We start from the raw sequence: 17,633 nt of genomic DNA, 5'->3' as shown, positions 1-17,633 counted from the left end.
ATAACATTCTGGATCAGGTTGTACAAACTCCCATTAGAGTCCTGTTTGCATCCACCTGATGAAGGTAAAGACGAGCTCAGACTGCAGAGTTTTCGGGCCGACTTATCCTAATGAGGCTAATGTTAGCTAGCATACCGCTGTTGACAGATATCTCACCTCCTGTTCTGGCTGAAGATCAGGAGACCCATGTTCTATCTGTTTGAAGCAGACAGGAAAATAAAACTAAAACTAAAACTATGAGCCACAGGAGGCCAAAAAGCTTCTGTAAAGCTGCAGAGATGCTAATAATTTTCAGAGGATTTGTCACTACAACAGACCACCTAAATTTACACCAATTACCTCTCAAATGATGTGTTGAAAGTTTCAGTGAGGAGCACTGACAGCGACAGGCGCGTCCTCAGGAGACTTAACTGTCTTTAATTCAGGCAGCACCAGAGTCGTTTGGCAGTGACGGAAACTTAAACGGAATCTGTGAGATTTTCAGGTAAATGTGAGTGAAACCATGTGGAACAGCCAGTCGACACAAATCAGGAAGTTTCAGGGATGAGCGCAGCGAAGGCAGAAATCACAAACCGGTCGGCTCGCTCAGAGGAAAAAGCCGAAAAGACTGAAACAAAGACGATCCACAGAGAACGTTCTGGACTGACTCGAGCCACTGTGCTGTTAGAAAAGGCTCTCAGTGAGCAAACACTCCGTCACTGTCAGGGCCTTTATCATTCAGGAGGGATGACGTGAATCCTGAGGGGTCAAAGGTCGCATGGGAGCCACAACAAGCAGCACTTGAACAGATAAACACCTTTTTTCTCTGTTTATGATTCTGAAGTGTTTCTGCATGCTTAACAAAATGTGCGTTTTGATTAGATTTGGTTGCAACTGCTGAGCCAAAGTGAGATTTATGAGCAGTTTAAGAGCAGACTCCATCAGTGAAGATGAAGATCACTGCCAGGCAGAAATGAACCCAACGTGAATGACTTATTCTTCAGATTCTGTTTCCTTTTTACTCGCTGGTGTCCTCCCCTGACAGCCTCAAACCCCTGAGTGAAACTTACTTTGAACAAAGCCAGAGAGGAAGCCTGCCACCCCCCCCAGAAGCTAGTCATCTAAATGTTAGCTACTGAGTGCAGCACTCTGTGACTCAGAACCTGACCGGACTGCCAAACAGAGCCCACAGCTGTTCGCACTTTGATAGGAGATCTCAGTTAACAGGCCGCCGGTGTGGCAGCTGGTGCCTCCTCATCGTCGGGATGAAAAGGCTGATGTGGGACCTGTGGCCAGAGTCAGCGACTAACGGTGTGATGACACCTCAAACCCACAAACACACACCTGACAACTCAGACTTTGTGAAAAATGGAGTATCTCGAGATATTTGACGCTCGTTAACCTGACAAACTGCTCACACCTCAGTTTAACATGAGGCGATGAAGAGCAGGGTAGAACAGGACAGGTTAGCTCCAGCTCAACTTTAAGACATTTTAATATGACGTCTGTCTTGTCCTCTGGTCTCTCACATCGAGATTTCAATTACATGTCCGTAATAAATCAAGCCTAACCGTCATGACAGGAAGTTATCATATGAACATTCACATACTGACACGTGCTCAGAAGAGAAAGTGATTTTCAAAAACAGTTTGGTCTTTGTCTGAACATCCAGATGACAGAAGATATTCTCAGTTTTCATTTTGGCTCTTCAGGCCATCACATCAACGTTGACTGAGCATCTTAATGTCTGCCTGTCAGCCATGTTCACGCACACAAGGTCCGTTTCCACCGTCCTGAAACTGCCTGTTTTTGCATCAGTGTTTGTTTTCTACACACCAGTCTTCTTTATCTGTCTGTCTCTGTCTTTGTCTGTCTGTTGTGGCTCATTAGTGTGAAGACCTGCCATTCTCTCTCTCTCAAACTCTTTGAAGATCTGCCACCGTTTTCATCATCATTATCCTCATCTCCCTCGCTCTTCCTCCCGACTCCACTCTGAAGGCCTGCCATCAACTTCAACAACATTGTCTTTGTCTCCCTCCCTCTTCCTCTCCACGGAGGACTTTTAATCAGACGGCCTGCCTTCGTCTTCATCAATAATCTCCCTCACACTGCTGATGATTGACACGTTGACGCTTTGGCTTTCTTTAAATCAGCATCTTCTTCTTTCTGTTCTTTCCACAACTCCCCAGCCACCTCGTACAGCTCGACACATCGGTTACTGTCTCACTTTAATACAGGAACAGCCGAACACACCGAAGCTTCCATAGGCCAACACGACTGTTATCACCGCTTCATGTACCAAACCAATAATTACCCCCCTGAGACATTAAAATGGGTTGAAAAGCATCCAGCATCTAAAGGAACATCTAAAACCACTTGATGATCCACTTTATCTCTGCTGCTCTGTATATTCAGCATGTTCCAAACGGCAGTCGCTTTGACTACAAATCACTATAAAAGCCTGTTTGGGTGGAGCTTCAGAGCTACAAAGACGTGACAGAAGTCCTGCATTTAACCCTGTTATGGAGAAACTACAGCCTGAGCCTTGGGGTTGTACTGAACTCAGAGATCACCAGTGAACCTGAGAGGACTCGTCTATACGTGTTCTCCTTCAGAGAATAATTCATGAACATCTAAAAGAACCAGTTTCCTCTGCAGTTGAGCAGATGGCTTAAATGACACATCTAACATCGATAAGGTCCATCAGAGACTTCCCACACAGCTCAATGTGGCAGCACGTTCCAGATCAGCTCTGTTCAGAAACATCACCGTCAATCATCGATGAAAGCTATAAAACCAGCGGTCTGTAGGTCTGAGACCATCCATTATCTGATTATAGACCCGCTTTGGTTGGGGGAAACAAATCTAAAGTAGAATCTGAAACAGAAAAATCAAAGATGAAAAGCCCTCCATGTGACTGACAGGAGATCTAAGATGAAACAGCACAACAAAAAAAGCTGGAAAATAAAAGAAAATCTCAAACCAGCCGTCCTGACAAACGTCTCTCAGCCTCAAGCCTCAAAGCAAACACTCGCTCTTGTTCTGCCTCACCGTCTCCTCCGCTCGGTCTCCCTTGGAGCTGATGTAGTTCAGCCGATAATGTCGGACGTTTCTGGAGTCGACGGGCTGCCAGGCCACCCGCATGCTGAAGGTGGTTTCCTCATCGATCCTCATGTTCCTCACCCCGAACCTCGGAGCTACGGGATGACAAATCACAGCGCGGATCAGTGAGTTACACCAGCGCCGACTCACTGAAGGACAGAGCGATGTCTTCCATCTTCTATCAGGAGCACTGATCACATGAGGACGTGACAACTTTGTCATTTCATTTACTCGCTTCTCCTCTGTCACTACAAATCTGACAACCTTCATGACGGATGACACAGCATCCATCTGAACACCTGCACAAAGATTCACACACTGTCAGTGAAACTCCGCCAGCAGACCTGCAGTCACATATTTTCCACCCGATGTTTCCTTAAAACCCTGTTTTTCCTCCACATACGTTGAATGTTCTAAAAGTTAAAGTTGAATTATTAATGACTGCTTTGACGATCAATCAGTGCATCCATTATTTTCTGATTCAATCGTTTGATCTGTAAAAATGTCTGCCACAACTTTCCTGAGGAGCAGCAGAATTAATCTCAGTGTGTAACTTTGTCGTCCTCATGCAACAAAGTGTGATTTTACTGTACTCCACATGCTGGGGAGCAGTCAGACAAGGAGGAGGAGACAAAGGGAGGAGGAGGGGGAGGAGAAACAAACAATCCATCACAACAGCGGGATGAGTATTTACCTTCTGTGGTGGTGGTGATGGTGGCGACTGTGGTCGTTCTTTCAGCTGAAAATCAAAGAAAAACACTGAGTTGATCTGATTCCTGAAACAATTCATGTGAGAACAGAAAACAAAGGTTTCAGAGAGCTGCTGAAGCAGCCAAACTCTCTCAAAAACCACTGTGAACTTGCCTGTGGACACCACGAGGATGACCTCGTCGCTCTCCACCTCGTTACCGTAGATGGCAGCGAGCAGGACTTCGTACTCTGTGGAGGCGCTGAGTCCTTTTATCAGGTAGGTGTTAACGTTCCCGTTCACCAGAACCTGAGAGGGACGGACGGAAGGACAGACGAACAGACATTTTATTTGCAGCAAAACACAGCTTCACATTTCAGATGGAAACACAGAAATAAAGCAGCATATAAACGAGATAAGACACGTCTTGTTTTTGGGATTATCACCTCCCACAGACACACTCATCAGTGCGACAGAGAGTTTATCTTTTAGCGTTCACCTCGGCTCCACTTCCTATCTTAACCGAATCGTGAGGTGAGATAAAATGTGGCTCTGTCTTTATCAAGAAGCAGAAGAGGCACGGCGCACAGTCATACGTGTTTGTACGCTGTAGTTCAAATTGCTCTGGTTCACTCGTGAGGGCAAACAAAGCAGACACTGTGGAGACGATGATTCTGAAGGAGAAGCTCTTAATTTATCACCTCCTCCTCAAACCAAAAGAAGGACAGAGAAGCCACCAGACAGAGTCTCTCTAGCTGGTTTTAACTGTGTGGCTCTGCATCCTGGACAGGCATCAGTGGGAAATCAACCAATCACGTGGACTGAAGGCCTGAACACTTGACGGCCTGATGATTAAAGTTTGTTTCATGTTAACAGTCAGGGAATATTTCAAAGATTTCTTCCCTGAACTTTCTCAACTTCGTCAAGACTTCTACACCTTCTACATCAGTGATGTCAACACACACACACACACACACAAACACCTCTTCACTGTCTCCTCCATCGGTGGGCATCCAGGTGAGTCGGTACAGCACCACATCAGAGGCCGGGTGCTTCCATGACACCCTGAAGCTGTCTGTTGAGATGTCACTGCTGCTCATGTCCAGCGGGTCTGGAACAGTCTCTGCGCGCGCACACGCACACACACGCGCACACACACGCACACACACAGACACACAGACACACAGACACACACTTATGCTTACGGAGAGGACACACCGGACAGCCTGCGTCCTAACCAGTGATACCTGAGTGTTGTTTAGTACAGGTCTATGAATTCATTTTGCAGTTTTCAGTCTTTAATTTTGATATTCTGAGAATGAATGAGTGTAATAATCCACATCCTACTCGTGCTGAAGCTGTCAGTCACGGCCTCAGCCTGTCCCTCATCGTAGATGGCAAAGACGCCAACTGTGTATTCCGTCAGGGAGGTCAAGTTTGTCAGCAGCCAAGTCGTCACACGGCCAACATCCACCTGTAGACACACGAACAAATGTCATACATGCATGTGTGTTCTTCCTGCTGAGCAGCCTGGATCCTGTGCAGAAGCTCTCAGCTGTGAGGGATCCTCTCACCTCATTGGTCTGGACTCCGTTGGTCTTGACGTACATGATGCGGTAGCCTTTCACCTTCCTGGACGTGGACTCCCAGGTGAGCCGAGCGGTGCTGTGGTCCACGTCTGAGAAGCGCAGGTTCCTCGCCGGCGTCAGTGGCACTGAGGCGGAGCAGATGTTAGCACACACGGTGAACTTCAAACCCAGTCGATGCTGAACGACGGTATTTATGAATCTTTGACCGCACTCGACGGCGTAAACTGAACATACAGCCGCTCTGTTTGCTTCATACCACAGAAACGACAAGCATGAAGCTTCTTCCAAACATTTGAAAATGAAAAAGTGAGATAGCAGCAGATACACAGAAAGTGAAAATGATGAGTCATGATTACGATCAAACACGAACAAAGAGTGCTGCCATCATTCATTATCAAAAACACAAACACTTTTATCAGGGGTCAAAGGTTAGTTGAGTTCTGATGTGGTAAGTAATTTCACACACACAGACACACACACACACACACACACACACACACACACAGACACACACACACACACACACAGACACAGACACACACACAGACACACACACACACACAGACACACACACACACACACTCTGATGGGGTCTGAACCAGGGTTATTGGACTCCACTACTTTAATTATAAAGTGGACAGAAGCTCATTACATGACTCGCCCTCCCTCAGGCTTCCTCTCTCTCCTCATTTGTTCTCTCTGTCTCTCGCCCCTGGAGGTACCGCGAAGGGCTGAAGACGAAGAACTTTTTTAATTCAGTCGGGGAATCTGATTTACTCTCAGCGGCTCTGAAACTTTTATGCTTAGAATTACGGATCTGTTTCCTTTTTGGAAAAAGTCCTGATAGTGCCCACCGTTGGTTCACCTCAATTATAGCGGAGGGTCAGAGGAAAGACAAAGCAGCAGAGAGGCAGAGAGGGAGACAGGAAGGAGAGAGAGACAGCTTCTGCTTCACTGTAAGTCAGTCAGGGTCAGCGCGGGAGGGAGGATGATGGGAAATTAAAAAGTTCAGAGATAAGGAGTCTCTGAAGTTTCCAAAGGTATGCGTCCATATGAAAATGTGTTCCTGTGGATCTGAGATGACACTGAAGATCAAGAGTTCCACAGAAAGTTTCCCCGTGCAGTCAGAGAAGGAAAGTTTTCAGGGAAGGATTGTGTCTTTCATTCTACCTCCATGTTTTATTCTTCACTTAAAAAGAGAGACAGAGACGTGTCGTCTGTGTTGGAACAATCGTGACGTTATGATCCTCCTGTGCTGAGTCAGAGATGGACGCAGCTGCTGAGAGCTGACTGCGCTGTGCTTTAGGCCGACATGTTTAACCTGCTTCTGTAAAATAAACACTAAATAAACATGAACATGATGTCAGACTGAATGATGACACAGAACATTTTGATCAGACTAATGAAAAAACGAAGGATTCATGATCTAACGGTCGGTATTTCTACTGCTTTTAACTAAAAAATCTAGAGTGCAGAGCTCAGTGAGACTTTAATCTTTACTCCCCATCATGCTGCATTTTTTCTAAAGGTCCTTTTCTTTGGAGCCGCAATGGCCTCATTTCACCGCAGACATCATTAAAACACATTTTGTCTTAACAATCAAAGAGGAAACGGTGAAATAACTGCATGAAATGAGGGACGCGGGACAGAGACGGGGTCTGAACGAACATGCTGGGTGAAGAGTGCATCACGCTCATCTCCCGCATGTCCAGATGTGTCACGTGCCTTCGCAGAAGACAAGAAATTTGTGACCACTGGCTGGTGGTTAGCGCAGGACAAATATAAACTCCACAAATGTCTGAATGCTGCCAAATACAAATAAGAGTGTGAGGATCAGAGCAGCTGCTCATCAGGAGCGAACACAGATCTGCCTGTCAGAGGTGATTAATGTGCATATTTTCTTTTTGCACTTCATGAATGAATGACTACAACGCATAAGGAGAAATGAACACTCGGCATGGTGGATGATAAACTCTGTGCTTTCATGAATGAGGGAGAGTTACTTTACCATGAACAGTCATTGGAGAGACCTCAACCCCCAAAAACAGCCAGCGTTTCCCTTTAACAGCCGCCAGTGTCCTTATCTGACCTGCACTCGAAGCCTGACACGCATCATAAAGATATAAACATGCCTTGACTTAAAGCCGCAAGCCACTGACCTTAAAGGAGAATTCATAAAACGTTAATTAGTGAGCACGCTGGTGGACTGTGGAAGGCAGAGAGGCGAGGCGCTCGTCAAGGCTTCAAAACTCTTCAAAATGAAAGTGAGGTGCAAGAAATAGCACTGCGAGGGGAAGCTGGAGGCCGGCGCCATGCGCTGATTTTGGCATTGCCGGTTTGCAGTTTTGTCGGGGCAGAAAACGTGCCGGGACACGACTTGAACATGCTGCAGCTGTCCTGGAAAAGTCACGTAACTGCGACAGAAAAGGCAGAGTAGCTGCAGCAGCTGACTCGAGTGATGAGAGCGACTTCAAGCCGAGTGAGCGCTAATCAGAGAAATGAGGCGCTGCAGTGTTTGGAGTGAAAAGCTGCTTCCTCTTCCCTGCTTCTTCATTCAGTCCCATGATACTCCAGAGCTTTGGAAACGGCCTGAACTTCACTGCTAGATTTCTAAACACACACACACACACACACACACACACACACACACACACACACACACACACACACACACACACACACACACACACCCATCCTGGAGAGCATCAGGAAGCTGTGAGTAAATCTAAATGTCCTGTAAATGACACCTGTGACGAGGATGCTCAGACGGTCTGAACCCGTCAGGAGCTACTAAAGCTTTCACAGTGATCGTGCGTTAAGGTTTAGGTTAAAGTTAGACGTGTAGGGATGATGGTTAAAGGTCAGGGGCTACAGGACGTTACAGGACGTTAAAATGATGAAACTGTGTGGTAAAATGATGCATACACTTAGTAGTTGGGGAGCGGGTTAATGATTTTCTCGATGGATTTATTGTCTTGTGTGTGGGACTCACATGTGGTCTGCTGGCTGGTCATGGGGTCGCTGGCCTCCTCTCCGTACATGGCGTACACCGTCACCGTGTACTCTGTGGCTGGAGTCAACCCCTCGAGCTCCACCTCGTTCACGGAGGCTGCCACCTTCACCTGTGCGTGCGCACACACACACAGATAGACACACAGTTTGAGACAGTACATGTAGGTATGTGTCCTTAGCAGAAAGAGGATACAGTGCGTTAAGCTGACATCCTTCCTCTCTCACCTGTCCACATCTATTATATCATCTACCTCTCTGCATATCTACTCTTCCATCACGCCTCCATCCATCCACATTCCTGTCCAGACAGGCAGAGGATCAAGCTGTGATCGTCCAATTAGATTTATGAATGTGGCTGAGCCTTCTTCCTCTTACATTAAGCAGCTGAGACCCACCAGACTCCTCAAAACTGTGCGCCTCATGTTCTGAGCTGCGACGTCACAGGACGGGTCTGCGATGATTAACTAAGATATTACAGCTGCTAACAAACCTTGAACTTCACCACCTTTCACCTTCTGCCAAAGACACACAGATGGCAAAAATATATACGTCTGGCAGAACGGAGGCACTGACGAAAGCTTGCCCATCTGCTCTTCTTGTCGGCTCAGGCCATTAATAAACGGTTTTTATTTGGAGCCTGAGAGAAAGACCATTTATGATTTTACTGCATCTGAAAGATGCAATAAGTCAGGATTGGCAGGATATCAGCAGAGTAACCGCTAACCATGCTTCGGTGCCTGCTGCTCGAGGAGGGCCTTTCTGTGTGGAGTTTGCATGTTCTCCCCGTGTTCACCTGGGGTATCCTCCGTAAAAATATACCCCCACTAAAAACATGCAAGAAGATCACCACCTGACCAATGGTGACACAGAAGAATGGGTCCCCGGGCGCCGGTCTGGCTGCCCACCGCTCCTGGTCTGCCGCGGAGGAAGGACGACCAGGATGGGTCAAAGGCGGAAGACAAATTTCACCTCCGTGTGCTGTGTGCATGTGTGTGTGACAATAAAGGGGAATGTCTCCCCCTGATTCTTCTTCTTCTTCTTCTTAACTGTTACTGTGTGGCTATGTTTGGTTGTGACTGCCATTAGCTAGTTAGCTAGTTCAGTTAGCCGTGCAGCCATAGGCCCCATTAGCTGACAGGAGTCTGGCCTGACCGTCAGCTGGGAGCACCGGGGGATTGTTGGCGTTTACACTGCAGCAACAGAACCAGGCTCCCAGTGAACACATCCAGATCAGGATCCGGATCTGGACTGAACACAGCCTCTGAGACTGAAGGAGGTCAGTTTAATGAGGGTCGAGGTGATTTACAGCGGCTCCATCCAGGACTCAGGAGATGATGAAGACATGGCAGGCTGGGACAAGAGCCGTGAACCAGGAAGGTGTTTTATGATGATTTAACTGGTAATAAAGCTCATCTTCATGTGCGAAAACACTTCAATTCAGGAGTATGGATGTATGTAAGAATATTTACAGTCAAGCTGGACCGGATCTGAATCTGGCTTTGGCCTACATGAGTCCCCACATGGTCCACGAGTGGAAGCCATATGAGCCAGCAGAGCTGTGACAGCAGAGCCGGGCTCATCCTCACCACTGCAGAGCATCCTGATCACAATCCCTCCCTAAATTCTCCTCATTGCTTTGTGTCTGGAGGGGAATGTGACGGCTGGATGCGCCCTTCACACCTCTCCTCCTCTACCTCGCCAGTCTCATCTTCCTTATCTGCTGATGTCACCTGGAGCTGCATGGTTTTATCTTCATGTGGTTTTGATGTTTTCTTACCTGTCCATGCTTTTCTCCGTATCTCCAGAGGTGTTTTTGTCTGTCTTTTGATCTCAACACCAGCCGATAGCCTTTCTTTAAACTTTGCCCTCTGATTGGTCATTTAACAGTTTTCAAACTAAAGCAATAAAACTGTGAGGGACTGAAAAAGAGTCAAAAGTGGCTGAAGAAGCTTCTGTTGTGCAAACATCTAAAAACTCAATGCTGCATGATTTTCAAACGAAGAGATAAAACTGGATGTTCCAGCTCATCCCACATCCAACGCTGAGCTTCTCTTCACTCAGACACACAAACATCAGGCTTCTGAGGCTGCTTCGTGTAAACGTTCACTCTGACCACTGATGGTGCCTCAGTAATGTTACTGCCCTCCAGATATTTATAAAATAAACGACATTTCCATCCGTTTCCATAAATGGAGTCTGGTGCCTCAATACTGAACCAATTTTAAAAATTGTGTCCCCATCAGTCACTTGGATACAAAAACATGGGAACACTGGGTCCATAAATACAGATCAGTTCAGGACACGACTGACGGGGACATTCAGTCCAGTCTGTCCCTCAGGTCAACATGAATCTGTTAGTCACTGGTTAACGGCTACACAGCTGTTTCTGCTTGTTTATGTGTTTTGTGTTTATAGATGCTGTTTATTTGTTGTTTTGTTTCATTTTGATGAGTAATAATGTCTTTTTTTCATTTGCTTAAATCAGGGATGAGCTCTGCATTATCTTATTTTCTATTGAACGTATCTGTAATTTCATTTTTGTGCAAATAAACTAAATTAATGCACATTTTCCCATGACTTCCTGTTTGAGCTCATTCTAACTGTTGTTTTTCTGTGAAACTTGGCTCGGTTGTAAAGGTGAATAAGGTTGGGTGTCTTCGGAAAATGAAGCAGGAATGATTCATGAAGCAGGCCTGAACAGAACAGGGCATCAGTGTGTTGACCTCACAGACTTTTGATTGGTTAGAAACACACACACACTCCTCACCTCCTTCTCGTCCGCGGGGTCTCCCTCAGTCAGAGGGGCATACAGGATCATGTACCCAGAAGCGCCGGCGGCGGTCTTCCAGCGGACCCTCATTGTGCTGTGAGTGATATCGAACAGCTCCAGGTCGTTCACCATGGGCAGCGCCACTGCACGACACAAACACGGTATTCAGCTTTGAAGGTGACCACAAATAAATCCTTTAGTTTAGAGGAAGTTCAAATGCTGAAAAAATATCTTCAAAAAACATCAAATTAGTCAACTCATGACTTATTACATGAATTACTTTCCTCTTCTGTTTAACATCTGCTGTCACACAGAAAGCACCTCATCTAAAAATCTGTCGGTATTTAGTGTCACGTTTGGTTTGCTGCCTTAGCCGGTCCAGCTCGGCCAGCAGCTGCAGCTAACGGCATTAGCCAAACCCCATTAACTTTGGTACAAGGTCGGCTCGCAGCTTAGCATTCATCCTCTACAGACGGGGAGGAATTCCCCGTCATTCATCAGCGAGCGTGGCACCGAAAGAGGCCAAAGAACCCTGCCAGACTCCGGTTCAGCGTTTCAGACGTCGTGACAGAGCCTCAGGCAACACAACTAGAATTAGAGCTCACCACGGGCGTCCTGTCAGAGGTGGAGGATCGGGGCTCTAATGCATAATGGAACACCTGTGCAGCTTTCACGGCGCAAATCGCTGTCTTCTGTTGTAATGCGACACATATCTGCTGGTCCCTCAGTGTTTCTATCGAAGCTGCTGTGACCGTAATGAACTGCAGACTATACGCTGCTCCTTTCTGTTCCTTCAGAGCAAAGGAAAGAGAGCTAGATCCAAAATAAAACTGAGGTTAAAGAAGGATCTGCTGGGGTCACGCTGTCTCTTCACATCAGTTTGTTGTTTTATCTGTCGTCCTCCAGTTGGTGCCTGGTCATAAACATGGACAGCTTGGTGTCACGTTCAGGTATTCACTGCAGCTCCAGCAGAGTCTAAAACGTTTCAGCGGTCTAAAAAACTGACGGGTATTTCTACTCAACAGCAGCAGAAGAACGCAATGCAGAAAAAAAAGGTCCCAAAAATGCAGAAAATTCGGAAATTATTGAGTGAGCAGACAGTCAAGGGTCCTCCATGAGGTCACTGGACAGTGCTAACGATGCTACGCCGTCACTGCACCCCTGTAAACACAGAAACTTACATGTGGTGGCGCTTCCTCTCAGGGCCTCGCTGGCGGAGCTGCGGTAGATGGCGAAAACAGCCACCTGGTACTCGGTCAGAGAGTTCAGGTAGTTCAGCTCCACGCTGTTCTCTGTCCCACTGACCACCTTAAAGACAGGTCACACCTGGTGTTAGCCTGCAGCGTTAGCCAGTGTTACTTTACATTCAAGTCCAGATTTATTTGGTATTATTTTTTAACTCCTTCACAGTATGACGCTGCAATGAAAAACCAGATTAAAGTGAGTCAGCTCAGGTTTCTACCTGAAGCCAACCAGGTCTGTTTGTCATGTTCATTACTGTATGTGTGTGCTCGGGGGGCTCAGTCTCTGACACCATTATTATTCAAAAATAACTTTAATTCGCTGTGATTTTGTGGTCTCAGTCACTTTGTAAAAGACAGCAGCACTTTGTATGTCACATTAAAATATCCAGAAAGACTGTGTTTATGAGGCATCCACAGAGCGCACAGCTGAAAACGCACCACGTGTTGCTGTAGGCATTCAGCTCTTCTCCAAAGAGATTAAAATTGAGTGTAACTAGATCAGATTAGCTTTGATGAAACCTCAGCTTTCCTTGTGGGGAAACTGGGCCGTTCCAGCTGCAAGTTGTAATAAACATCAAAGAGAGGCTGGATAAAAATAAGAGGGAAGTGTATAAATATAATTATCAGCTGAGAAAATTACAGCACTGCAGGTACAGCATGTGTAGTTATATAGGTGGAGAGATGTCAATCTACATCACAGGCTGTCAGATGGCTCAAGATGCTTTACAGCTGCATCACCTACAGAACACACTCCCAGTTTGTCAGGTCCACCCAGATTAGATTAGATTAGACTGGCCTTTGTCGTCTCCCTCAGGAGAAATTTGTCTGGCAAGTGAGAGATACAGTCGATGCAGAAGCGCACACGAACAATCAAACTACACTTAACATTCGGTATCACACCGAGATCGATAAACACCAGATCATACACAACAAGGATGCTGCACGACGCCCGACACCAGGATGAAGCACGTTTTCCCCAGTAAGAGCTGCAATGCAACAGCTTCTCTGTAATAAATCCTCCCTTCGTGATACGGTGCCTGACTCCATGTTGGCAGCTGTGGTGTTTCAGCTCCTGGTTATTCATGTATTTATATCTTTTTTCTCCATTATGCACGACAGCAATGATCAGAATACACGCAGGGATGAAGTAAAAACAGATCAACATTGCTCCAGTATCCTGGAATCAGTTTTTATTATGCACAGACCATCTGTCAGGCTTGCAAGTGTTTACGTTCCCCCTCAAGCTCACCGCCCAAGAAGCACAACGCTTGCTGGCTGAGCAAACTTCCTCCATAGAAAACTCAGTAATTCTTGTCATGGGACATTTCAGTTCATGTAGCCTCTTAAATGAACTGCCAAGCTACAAACAGCCAGTGAGGTGCGCCACATGTGACGGTAACACACTGGATCACTTTTACTCGATCCATCCAGGACCACAGTAAGGCCATGGACTCCAGAAGCGCCTGACATGCTTCAGGACTGCATGGAGCGCACTAACTGGGACTCTCTGAGAGGCCCTGAGCAGACGTGTCTCCCAACCAAAACCATCATAAAGTACAATAACCACAAGTCCTGGTTCACCAATCAGCTCAGGGGAGTCAGGTGCCACAAAGAACAGGCATTCAGGGGGGTGAACCGGACTCATTCAGGCAGACAAAACCTCAGGAAGGCCATCAAATCTGCCAACAGGGAATACAAAACCAGACTGGAGCGTGATTCAAGCCTTAACGGACTCTGCAGCCTTCTGGAACACATTCAGGACAATTACAATCAGAAAAGCCCTGCAATCACCTCAACCCCCCGGACCAGCTGATGAACTCAAAACCCTTTACACTTGGTTGAGAAGTCCCCTACCACGCACCCAACCCCTCATTCTCTGTCTCCTTCATAGAAAAGATAAGCTGTCCACGTGCCTGACTCTAAGGAAAGCCTCTGAGCCTGCCGGTGTCCCTCACTGAGTCCACAGTCCATCTCTGAAGGCCAGTTCAAAAGAGGGAACGACGACAGACCCGCCGCCCTGACATCTGTTGACGTGCCATCCTGTCCTTCCTCACAGTAATCACACACCCCCTTCTGGACCCTTAACAGTCCGCCTACAGAGCCACACGCTCCGTGGCTGATCTCAGCCCCCACCACATGCTTCAGCACCTGGACACACCCAGCACCTGTATCAGAGCTCTGTTTGTGGATTTCAGTTCAGCCCTTAATGCTATCCTCTGACCGTCCGCTACAGCTGCAGGAACCCTGCCCCACCTGCGACTGGATTACAATCTTCCTCACCAGCAGGAAGCCACGAGTGCAGCTTGGTAGCCACCTGTCTACCCCCTCACCACCACCCGCACCTCCAGCCACCCCCCATCAGGCTGCTGTGTGGGTGGTGGGCTGATGCCATGTCATCACGAGGGATCTCCAGAGGATGTGCTTCCTCAGACTGCTCTGAATGAGGAGAAAGTTCACACTCAGTGACGCTCGGTCTCATGGTTTTGCTGTTTAATAAAGGCATATTACACAGTTAATTACTACATTCTCCCACAGCGTGAGGAGATGAATGGTTTTATGGTTGCCTAATTGCAAACTCTGTTGCCATCTATGATGCAAATGCACTTTGAGAAATTACTTTAACTTGCCGAATTGACCCTGGAAGGATTAGACCAGCATCCTTAATTAAAGCGCTGCCATTACATCAGTATCTGAGCCTTTTGTTTGCCCTCTGCTGGGAAATCAGGAACAAAGTTCCATCGATTAAGGTGACAAAAGGAGACCCCCCCGTCTTGATAAGGATGCAGAGAAACAGATGAACCACTTAAAAACCAGTCCATTGGATTCATTTAAATTTTGTTGGACAACTCCAATAGAATCACACATTCCAGCATCAACTGGAAGCATTTTTCACTGCAGCGAATAACTTTAAGGCAAGTTTCAATCTATTAGCAACCAAGAACAAGACATGTGAGCGTTGGAGCCAAAGTGCCAAAGAACACACGCAGACTGCAATGACCTCGTAAGGAAATCTAACAGATTCATTTTCATGCATGTTCTTATGATGGAAATGAAATAATCCGGGTACTTTTTCATCAGGCTGTCCTCCGCTGGCGGGGTAGTAGACCACACGGTACTTCTCCACCTGGCCTGGTGCGTGGGTCCACCTCACCCGGAAACTGCGAGCCGTGATCTCAGATGTGACCAGGTCCCGCGGCGCGGCCACAGAGGTGGGCGGGGGGGCGGGTCCTCCTCCCCCTGGAGTCCAGAGAAGGGAAAAGACAGGACGCGCTGCATCAACTATGTGTTTCGTTTCCAATGAGGATGGAGAGGTTTGCGGAGTCGGTGCCACTTATTGTCTCAAGTCAGTGTGCCATGTCTACAGGGTCTGCCTCACTTTTACTGTACATACAGTCACAGCGCCATGTACGCAGAAAATAAAGAGGATGACCTGTCAGGACGCAGAATTGTATTATTGCACTTTATCTAGCACACTAGGCATTCATTTTTATATGATTTATGAAAGTATGGAAAGTCAGTAACACATTTTCAGGCTACTGACTAAGAATCCATGACAGTAACATGAAACTGTCTGAGAAAATTCTGACTAAAACATTTGACTAAAATTTAAAAAAAATTTCAACAAAAACAAAATAAAATGAAAAATGTAATGCAATGTAAATGTGGTTTAAGCCAACTACAATTTTCAGTAAGTGACTAAGACTGAAACTATATTTAAAATTCTTGTCAAAATTAACACTGGAGGTAACCACACATCACTTCACAACTTCAAACTCAGAAAATGACAAACTGCTATTTTAAGCAGCGTGTGTGCAGGTATGTTTCATGACTGAGGGGGAATGTCATGGCTAAGATGAGATTGCTACGTGATATTAGATGGGGACTGGCTTTTTATTGCTCAGGGATCTTCTACAGTCATAATTATAACCAAAGGCATCAACAGAGTAATCACAGCACAAGCTGTCGGTGGGGTCACGTGACTCCGCTGAAACGGGCCACCGTTCAAACCTTTGAGCTCCTTGTCGAGCTTCTCCACTCTGTCGCAGACGGTCTTGGTGAGACCTTCCACGATGTCGCTCATCACGCCGAAGTCCGCCACATTGTAGACATGAGTTTCCTCAGGAGGAGAGGCGATGGCCCTCAGCTCGTTCTCATCGGCGTTTTTCACGCCTGGAGACAGACGGACAGACGGACGGAGAGACAGATGGACGGACAGACGGAGAGACAGAGAGACAGAGAGACGGACAGAGACAGACAGACAGACAGACAGACAGAGACAGACAGAGTGATCAGACTGACAGAAGTGGTCATATGAAAGGTGTTTGCAGAACGGTTTTGATGATGCAACATAATGAATATACGTAGTCTTTAATTTACCTCAGAGGGAAAAATGTGTCGAACTAAAATGAGTTTCCTCCAAAATTATTACTTATTGAAGAAAAAAAGCGTGCCAAGCACTAAACTTGGCTTTCTAAAGGTAATTCTCAAATTAATGTGTCACATTGTGTTGACCCGTGTGCTGACAATTACTGAAAATCCATTTTCAGGCTGCCATGCGTTGCCTGCTGCGGGCTGTGTGCGCTGCCAAAAACGACAAACTGACTTCCAAGACATCCTCAAACGCTCAGAAATGAGTCACTAATTAAGGTTTACCAGCTGAAATGTGTTAAAGACACTGTGGCAAGTTTTAGGCCAATGACTCCAAAACAAGCATTTTCACTGCCGACTGTTTTCCACAGATATCAGACTGATTTCTGTCCTTCAGGCAGCCGTTTGTTTCAGCTCATTGCAGTGAAATATGAAAATCAACTTGTGGAGAACGGTCACCTTTATGTTCTCCAGGGTTTCATAATGATTCTTTTCATTATTGATTAAGCTCTCGATATTGAAAAGGTTCTTTCACATCTTCCTAAAAACAACATCTTCAAACTGCTCGTTTTAACTGATCAACAGACCGAAACCAAAAGAGACCAATTTCCAATCATTCAAACAGCAGCAGATGAGAAGCTCTTTGAGCGTGCAGAGGAAGGAGAAACCTCATTGGTGGATTTTCTGCCCCGCCATTAATAAACTCACCATCTCAACACTACTGTTACAGGTAAAGAGCAGAGAGTTTGAAAAACCTTGAAATTAGACTGCGACTACACAGGAATAGAAACACCTTTCACTTAATGGATGCGCAGCCTTGAAAACTCAGAGCTGTCGAAAGAGAAATGGAATTATAATCTAGATTAGACTTGCTTTGTGAT

The 17,633-nt window shown here is 46.4% G+C and overlaps 1 protein-coding gene across 3 annotated transcripts in view; it reads right to left on the bottom strand.

Moving 5' to 3' along the window:
- Nucleotides 1-17,633, bottom strand: part of col14a1b (collagen, type XIV, alpha 1b) — a 129,031-nt gene that overhangs the window by 73,698 nt on the left and 37,700 nt on the right. For all 3 annotated transcript variants that reach the window (XM_076754277.1, XM_076754278.1, XM_076754279.1), the window contains exons 9-19: nt 16,393-16,554; nt 15,452-15,621; nt 12,322-12,448; nt 11,138-11,283; nt 8,351-8,480; nt 5,344-5,483; nt 5,117-5,243; nt 4,753-4,892; nt 3,946-4,078; nt 3,776-3,820; nt 3,031-3,176 (exon numbers count right to left, since the gene is read on the bottom strand). In XM_076754277.1, the coding sequence (XP_076610392.1) occupies nt 3,031-3,176; nt 3,776-3,820; nt 3,946-4,078; nt 4,753-4,892; nt 5,117-5,243; nt 5,344-5,483; nt 8,351-8,480; nt 11,138-11,283; nt 12,322-12,448; nt 15,452-15,621; nt 16,393-16,554 (1,466 nt within the window). The remainder of the gene's footprint in view (nt 1-3,030; nt 3,177-3,775; nt 3,821-3,945; nt 4,079-4,752; nt 4,893-5,116; nt 5,244-5,343; nt 5,484-8,350; nt 8,481-11,137; nt 11,284-12,321; nt 12,449-15,451; nt 15,622-16,392; nt 16,555-17,633) is intronic.

The sequence above is a fragment of the Chaetodon auriga genome, chromosome 17, assembly GCF_051107435.1.
Source record: "Chaetodon auriga isolate fChaAug3 chromosome 17, fChaAug3.hap1, whole genome shotgun sequence".
NCBI lineage: Eukaryota > Metazoa > Chordata > Actinopteri > Chaetodontiformes > Chaetodontidae > Chaetodon > Chaetodon auriga.
Note: the sequence above shows the minus strand (reverse complement) of the source record. Positions and strands in the feature narration are given on the sequence as shown.